This window comes from Leptonychotes weddellii, unplaced genomic scaffold (assembly GCF_054177405.1).
Source record: "Leptonychotes weddellii isolate Sample4059 unplaced genomic scaffold, ASM5417740v2 HiC_scaffold_6808, whole genome shotgun sequence".
NCBI lineage: Eukaryota > Metazoa > Chordata > Mammalia > Carnivora > Phocidae > Leptonychotes > Leptonychotes weddellii.
The window spans coordinates 1,442-9,904 of record NW_028037374.1 but is presented as its reverse complement, the minus strand read 5'-3'; the positions used below and the strand labels follow the sequence as shown (position 1 = coordinate 9,904).

At 45.5% G+C, this 8,463-nt stretch overlaps 1 protein-coding gene across 2 annotated transcripts; it reads left to right on the top strand.

Annotated features, from left to right (window-relative positions):
* The first annotated feature begins 327 nt into the window (after positions 1-327).
* On the top strand, positions 328-5,351 carry LOC102740278 (uncharacterized). 2 transcript variants are annotated; one of them, XM_081811284.1, is made up of 3 exons: positions 331-1,033; positions 1,532-1,658; positions 3,295-5,351. In XM_081811284.1, exons 2-3 carry the CDS (start codon positions 1,625-1,627, stop codon positions 4,860-4,862), a joined length of 1,602 nt encoding a protein of 533 aa, XP_081667410.1. In that variant the 5' UTR covers positions 331-1,033; positions 1,532-1,624; the 3' UTR covers positions 4,863-5,351. The 2 variants fall into 2 exon arrangements, with proteins under 2 accessions (XP_081667409.1, XP_081667410.1); XM_081811283.1 differs by having other exon boundaries at positions 328-1,658.
* The last annotated feature ends 3,112 nt before the right edge of the window (positions 5,352-8,463 follow it).

Here is an 8,463-nt window from a genome sequence, read left to right as displayed (position 1 = left end):
TTAGGAGTGAGAAAGTCTTCTGAGACTGGAGTGCACATGAGATAGATGTTGAGGGGGAAACTGGTCAGCCTGAAGCATTGCTAGACCTCAGGTGGAGTGGGCATATGGGTGGAGAGCTAAGTGTTCCTGGGCTTCAAATGAGGAGAAAGGAAGGTTCTGACTGCTTATGGGACAGTTGGTGCGATACGGGAGGGAGAAAGGGCCGAGAGTGTGTGACGTCCTCACATAGGCAGGTGGCTGAGGATGAAGCAAGAAGCTGGGCCTTCAGGGCGCCTGGGTGGCTCAGTTGGTTAAGCGACTGCCTTCGGCTCAGGTCATGATCCTGGAGTCCCGGGATCGAGTCCTGCATCGGGCTCCCTGCTCGGCAGGGAGTCTGCTTCTCCCTCTCCCGCTCCCCGCTCCTGTGCTCTCTCTCAAATAAAAAAAAAAAAAAAAAAAGAAGCCGGGCCTTCAAAGCAGGGCTTGGGGCTGGACCTGGCGCTAGGGGCCTTTGGACTTGTGGTGTTCAGGGGCAGGGCCAGGGCTGAATTGGATCCTCGATGTATTGGCCTGTTAGGACGTGAAGGAAATGCCAGTGGTGTGGGCTGGGGGTGTCTGTGGAGGAGTCAGAGTTGTGAGGGGCGTGAGTCCGACGACCAATATGCAGGTGAGGTGGAGGGTGAGTGGTTGGCTCTGGGTGCTTAAGGGAGAGAGACAAGTCTGAGTTTGACTTGAGGGTCTGAGTCTTACCTCTCAGACAAGACCTGGGGAACCCCAGGGAAACTGGCTGGCTGGAGGGAGGGAGAGCCCTGCATTGCCAGGCCCACAACCTAGATGAGGTTCTTCTGCTCCTTCACTACTCATGTCTTATGCTGTGTTCTGGACACAGTGACCAGAGCAGGCAGCAGTGCCAACAGCCGCGGGTGACTCTTCCACATTGGGAAGTCAGGGAGGAGGACGAGCAGGGATGGATGTGTGCAGGAAGGACCGAAGGGCCTGGTGAGAGAAGTGTATCAGATACTTGCACCCACAGGATTTTAATTTATGGAGATGGGTGAGTGATGACATGGAGAGACCAACAACACTAAAAGAAGGTTTTTATTTTGTTTCTCGACGGGTGGGAGCACACCGTGTAACAGGAAGCACCAGTTTGGGTTAGGAGACATAAACGCCAGCAGAGGGACTCCTTAGGTCAGAGGCTTTTTGGAACTTTCTGGGAGAAATGCCGGAAGGGTACAGTGAAAAGCTTACTGATGGCTATTTTCTATAAATTTCATGTACCTTTTCTATAATTTTCAGGGTAGAAGGGGTGTCTCTGGTTGTCTGGTACCTGGCCCTCGTTGATATAGGACAGGGGAAGTGTTGACTTGGTGTGTGAGTTACTGAAGGAGGTGGTTCAGTGTGGGCCCCGGATTGCGAGGGAGATATAGAAATACATTTGGCTGTTCATTTAGCCCTGTAATTAACGGATGGCAAATAGATAATTAGAGAATCCACGAGACACAGTTAACACAGGAAGCTACTCATGAACCAAATGTTCCAACTTTGGCAGAGCCATGTGGTCTTCGAGGACGTGGCCATATATTTCTCCCAGGAAGAGTGGGGCCTCCTTGATGAAGCCCAGCGATTTCTGTACCATGCTGTGATGTTGGAGAACTTTGCGCTTCTGTCCTCCCTGGGTAAGGCCCGTACACCCCCGCCCCGTGTCCTGGGCTGGGCTCTGTTCTTCCTCTTTGGTCCAGGGGCAGCTCTGTCCTTTCCACAACAAGACTGTGGGTACTACTTCCTTTCCAGTTACTGATTACTGGTGCCAGGACTGGGCCGTGCGCACTGCACCCACTCTCCCCACGCGGTCCCATCCCTGCTGCTCTGAGCACTTGCAAGATCAGGCTCAGAGGTCAGAGATGTTGAAGTTTGTCTGAGAGATCCCTCAGACCTGTCTTGTCCCTGGTTGGGTCATTTAGTCTAGATGCGTGGAACCATGGTGCCCCAGGCTTTCCCCCGTTCCTCTTGCTGACATTTCTTGGGTCCTGCCTGTGCTAGGAATTTCAGGCACCAACCTAATTACTAATTTTGGGGAACACTGGGTTGTTTCTACAGTCTCTCCTGTGAAGTTCTTGTAATTTTAAGATGTTGGATATCCTGTGTTGGGTTACTCTGGGCGCACACTGGCCATGCCTTTTCCTTTCTCTCGTCTAGGACTGGCCTGTCTCAGGTGCCACATCAGTGCTCACCTCGAGCAGTGGGGAGGACCCCAGGTACCTAATAGGTGGACATTACTGTGTCAGTGGCAAGAGACACTCAAAAGTACACAGCCCTGGTGGGAAGGAGCAGGGGAAGGGTGTGTGTCAGAGCTGGAAACCTGTCCTCTGTCCACCATTGTGTGATGCCAGGGCCAAGGGCCACACCTCATTTCTACCTTTTCTTCTCCATTTTCATGTCTACGCTGAATTTGAATCCCCTTTCCACCACATTCCAACGCCTGTTGGCCTTCACCCGGATTCTGTTTCATTGCTCCCTTTGCAGGGCTCGCCAACATTTGAGCTATAGTTAGGATATTGTGAGGCCTGCACGTATCCCTAAGTAGTTCTTGAGTTGCAGTATCTCCGTGTGGTTAGGCATTTCTAGGTCTGTTTACAGTTTTCTGCACCGTGCTCACCGGTCACCAGCAGCCATAGCCGTTTGCACAGGAGTGACTTGAAAACCCTGCCTCTTCTCCCTGCATAGCACCTGCTTTGTTTTAAGTGTTTGTGCCCCACCACCCCACCACCAATTCTTTGTTGCAAACTTCATGCCCGGTGTGGTGGTATTAGAAATTGGTGCCTTTGCGCGGTGCTTAGGTCATGAGGGCAGAGCTCCCATGAATGGGATTAGTGCTGTTGTAAAGGAGAGCCCACAGAGCCCCCTAGCCCCTTCCGCTGTGTGAGGACACAGTGAGAAGTTGGCAGCCCGGGAGGGGGCCCTCACCCGACCATGCTGGCACCCTGCTCTCAGAATTCCAGCCTCCACGACCGCGAGAAATAAATTTCTGTCATTTATAAGCCACCCAGTCTGTGGTATTTTGTTGTGGCAACCCAGATGGACTAAGACAGGACCCCTCCCTTATGTTCTTCCCCAGAGTCAGGGCTCTCCCATCACAGGAGCTTGCCAGGCTGAGCTTTGCACAGCGGGCCTTCTTCTCACTGTCTTGAGTCCCCCTCACCCGTCAGCGGTCCAGTGACCTCGTCCGTGGGTGTGTCTGGCACACATTCCCGATGGGGCCGCCTCCTCCCAACGAAGTCAGCAGGCACTTCACCAGCATTTCTCTGCTTACAGGTTGCTGGCATGGAGCCCAGGATGAGGAGGCCCCTTCAGAGCAAGATGTTTCTGTAGGAGAGTCACAGGTCAGGACTCCGAAGCCTGGCCCATCCATCCAGAAGTCCCAGCTCTGGGAGATGTGCGGCCCAGTCTGGAAAGACATTTTGCACTCGGCTGAGCATGGTGGAATGTACCCTGATCAAGAGCTGTCCATTTGTGGGGCAAACCTGCACCAGCACCAAAAGGATCAGATTGGAGACAGCTTTTCCAGAAGGGATGAGAGGAGTCCTTCCTTTGCTGTGAACGACAATGTTCACATGGCAGAGAGTAGCTTCACATGCAGCAGAGGTGGGAAGGACTTCCCAGCCAGTGCAGGCTTTCTCCAGCACCTGGCCCCTCACGGTGCTTTGAAGCCACACAGGGACACTGAGTGTGGGGAGGCCTTTGAAACTGGACAAAAGGATTACAAGTGCACTCAGTGTGGGAAAGCCTTCAGCCAAAAACAGGTACTTGTTGAGCACCAGAAAATTCACACTGGAGTAAGACCTTACGAATGCAGCAAATGTAGGATGGCCTTCATTAAAAAGTTTCACCTTGTTCAGCACCAGAAAATTCACACTGGAGAAAGGCCTTTTAAGTGCAATGAATGTGGGAAATTCTTTAGGTACAACTCCACACTCACTAGTCACCAGAGGGTTCACACTGGATTAAGCCTTTATGAGTGTAGCAAATGTGGGGAGTTCTTTAAGTACAATGCCAACTTCATGAAACATCAGAGAATCCACAATGGAGAAAGGCCTTATGAATGCAGAGAATGTGGAAAATTCTTTAGGTACAACTATCGCCTGATACGACACGAGAGAGTTCATACTGGAGAGAGGCCTTATGAATGCAGCGAATGTGGGAAATTTTTCAGGTACAGCTCCACATTCATTAGACATCAGAGAGTTCACACTGCAGAAAAGCCTTATGAGTGCAATGAATGTGGAAAATTCTTTAGGTACAATTCCACACTCATTAAACATCAGAGAGTTCACACTGGAGAAAGGCCTTATGAGTGCAGTGAATGTGGGAAATTCTTTAGGTACACCTCTACACTTATTAGACATCAAAGAGTTCACACTGGAGAAAGACCTTATGAGTGCAGCTTATGTGGGGAATTCTTTAGGTACAAGTCGAAGCTCATTAAACATTGGCAGAATCACACTGGAGAGAGGCCTTATGAGTGCAGCGAATGTGGGAAATCCTTTAGGTACCACTGCAGACTCATTAGACATAAGAGAGTTCACACTGGAGAAAGGCCTTATGAGTGCAGTGTCTGTGGGAAATTCTTTCGGTATAACTCCAACCTTATTAAACATTGGAGAAATCACACTGGAGAGAGGCCTTATGAGTGCAGCGAATGCGGGAAAGCCTTTAGCCACAAACATATACTTGTTGAGCATCAGAAAATCCACACTGGAGAAAGGCCCTATGAGTGCAGCAAATGTCAGAAGGCCTTCATTAGAAAGTCCCACCTCGTTCATCACCAGAAAATCCACAATGAAAACAGGTCTGTGAGCACCATAAATGTGGGGAAATCTTGAGATACAACTCCAAGCCATTGACCAGAGAATTACACTGGCAAAGAAACTTAAGAGTGCAGAGAATATGGTGAAGCCTTTAGGTACCACTCTAAGCTCATTACACTGGAGAAGCACCTTATGAGAAGGGAATGTGCAAAATTGTTTTGGGACAGCTCGCCATTCATTAGACCTCAAGAGGTCACCAGAGGAAGGCCTTCTGAGTGCAGTCAATGTGAGGTCTTAGGTGCAACTCCAGCCCCATTACACATCAGAGAATTCACGATGGAAAAAGACCTTACTTGTGCAACAAATATGGGCATTTGTTCATGTAAAACTCTAACCTTGTTCAGTACCAAAAAGTTCACACCACGCCAGAGAGTATTGTAGAGGGGGGAAGACTTCAGCCAAATATCTGCTCTTACTTGTTGCTGGGAACTACTGTAATATATATTTTCCATTTATGTTGTGGCAAAGTACATGTAGCACAGTTTACCCTGTCTTTGAATTGTACAGTTTAGTAGTTTAAAAAATTCACATATTTATGAAACTAATTTCCAGAATTCCTTTCATCTGGCAAAACTGAAACTATACCCATGGAACAGCTCCTCCTACCCGCTCCCTGCCACACCTGGCTACTGTGGTTTTATACCCCATCTCTATGAATTCGGCTACTCTGGGTACTATACGTGAGTGGAATCATACAGTATTTGTCTTTTTGTGATGGGCTTGTTTTGCTTAGCATGATTTCTCTATTTGTCAGCATTTTCTTCTCTGAGCATTTCCTTCTGTTTTGAGAAGGAATCAGAGTTGCCATACCTAAGATAGAGGGAAGGGTGTTGATGGAGTCAATACAGATTTGCCAGATGTTACATTATTTCTAGAGGAAGAGGAGATCCAGATTTTATATGGAATCTTTATTTCTTAACAGCTTTATTGAGGTATTGACATAAACTGCATTTATTAAAAGTGTAAAATATATTTTCATATATGTGTGCACAATGGGAGCATCACCAGAGTCTTGATAATGAGTAATCCATAGGCCCTGTAGTTTCCATTAGCACCTTTTCATATTCTCTCTCTCCCAGCCCTACCCAACTTGCCATCCCCAGGTGGACACTCTAGTTTGCATTTTCTAGAATTTCATATAAAGGGAGTCCTACAGTTACTGTTGTATAGCTGTTTACACTGAGTGCATATATGTATTTTTAGTATTATCCACGTTGTGTGTGCAAAAGCATGGCATCAAATAACAAGGCTCTGGGGCACCTGGGTGGCTCAGTTGGTTAAGCGACTGCCTTCGGCTCAGGTCATGATCCTGGAGTCCCTGGATCGAGTCCCGCGTCGGGCTCCCTGCTCTCCCTCTGACCCTCCCGACCCTCCCCCCTCTCATGCTCTCTCTCTGTCTCTCTCTCAAATAAATAAATAAAAAAAATCTTTAAAAAAAATAAAAAAAAAATAACAAGGCTCTGTGTTACGTATTAGAGCTGCATTGTCTATAAACAACAAAGGTGCTAATCACTGAGCGAAAGAGTTGTTTAGAATGGGAAAGTGAAGTTTAAATAAAGTAAATTTAAGCTCAGTTTCATATGAATTCATTATCAGTAAAAGTTTTTGAACCATCTGAACCACCTTTCTAGAAAATTCTTGTTTGACTTCTTTTTTTCTAGTAGTGTTTTTAAGCTATGTCTTTGTGTCATAAAAATTCTTAGGGCATTTAAAAAAAATATTTGTTATTGCGTAAAATACACATAAAGTGTACTATCTTGTTATTTTTAAGTGTTCGGTTCTGTGGTATATTAGGTTCTCCAGAGAAACAACCATCAGGGTGTGTGTGTGGTGGTGGCGGAGATGTGTTTTAAAGAATTAGCTAAATTTGTGATTGCTTGGCAAATTGAAAATCTGCAGAGTAGGCCAACAGGCTGGGGATCAAGGAAGTGTTGTAGTTCAGGCCCAAAGGCAGTCTGCTGGTACGATTTCTTCCTGCTTGAGGTCATCTTTTCATCTTGTAATCTTCAAACCAGGTGCCTTATTGAGAAATTTGAAATTTAGAAAGGAAAGCAACAAGCATTATAGAATAGGAAAGGGAAAGAAAACAGTTTGAGAGTGAGACATGGGAAACAATTCCCATTTCCACTCTCTGATTGCATTTTTCAAATCTCAACATGAACAAAATATTTAATGAAAAAATTATCTAAATTTATATTTACATTTAACACTTTCATGAATCACTAAATTCTACACCTGAAAACAATTTTACCATATATGTTACTAACTAGAATTTAAATTGAAATTTTAAAAAAAACTTTGTTTCATCAAATTTTTAAGATTTGAGTGATTGAGAAGATACTTAAAATATCTAAATAAGCCTAGATAAGCCTAGTTTTAGGTAATTATAGACATGTACATTCTAAATTCCTAGTAAGAAACAAAGACTAGAACAAAATATGAGAAGACAGGGACTTTTGTTTTCTGTCCCAGCATGTAAGAAGCTGGAAGTTGCCATTCCATCCTGACAAGTAAGCTGAAAATAATGGAAAATCAACAACTCTTCTTAGGTCTGTAAGACAAGTGAGGTGGCAGAACAAACTGCTGTTCCCCAAATTAGTCCAACAGAGGAACAGAGAATGAAGGAAACCCAGGAGCTGACCCTCCTCCACAAACCCCAGTGCTATGGTAGGAGAACATAAATCATCATACTTTTGGGAATTTGAAATACATCAGAACATTCTGTTCTTAACAAGGACTGCTCTCAGAAGAATCAGCTGGGGACTTTTCAGAGCCTGGGAAATACCCCAATGCAGGCCACTCTAGCCATCTTGTCCCACTTACGTGGGGGTGCTGGAACTGGGAAAAATGTATGAAATTCATAGCCCAGAAGCAAAGGTTTACTGAAAGTCCTAATTGTAGTCCTATAGTATGCTTCCTCTCATAACTTACCACCAGTTACTACCACATTGTGAAAAGTCTATTTATAGCAGTTTATTTTACCAGTGCCTCATGTCCAAGTATTAAGAAAAAATTACAACACATACTAAAAGGCTAAAAACAAAATTTGAAGAAACAGAGCAAGCATCAGAACCAGACTCACACAAGGCAGGGATGTTGGAAGTATCAGACCAGGAATTTAAAAAACTGTCATTAAGGGGCGCCTGGGTGGCTCAGTCGGTTGAGCGGCTGCCTTCAGCTCGGGTCATGATCCCAGGGTCCTGGGATCGAGCCCCGCATCGGGCTCCCTGCTCGGCGGAGAGCCTGCTTCTCCTTCTCCCTCTGTCTGCCGCTCTGCCTACTTGTGCTCTCTCTCTATCTCTGTTAAATAAATAAATAAATAAAAATCTTTAAAAGAAAAAAAAACTCATTAAAATGATAAGGGCTCTGATGGATAAAGCATACAGCGTGCAAGAACAGATCGGTAATGTAAGCAAAGAGATTGAAATTCTGAGGGGAAAAAAAAGTAACAGATCAAAAACACTAATAAAAATGAAAAATGCCTTTGATGGGCTTATTGGTAGACTAGACATTGCTGAGAAAAGAATCTTGAGCTTGAGAGTATTTCAACAGAAATGGTCAAAACTGAAAAGCAAACATACAGAAAATATACTAAAAAAAAATAGAATATCCAAGG

What these genes read in the sequence shown, in the direction of transcription:
- LOC102740278 (XM_081811283.1), top strand. Translation starts at nt 1,505, where the DNA reads ATGAACCAAATGTTCCAACTTTGGCAGAGCCATGTGGTCTTCGAGGAC. An exon ending in TGCGCTTCTGTCCTCCCTGG is followed by an intron (nt 1,659 to 3,294) that starts GTAAGGCCCGTA and finishes CTCTGCTTACAG; the next exon opens with GTTGCTGGCATGGAGCCCAG.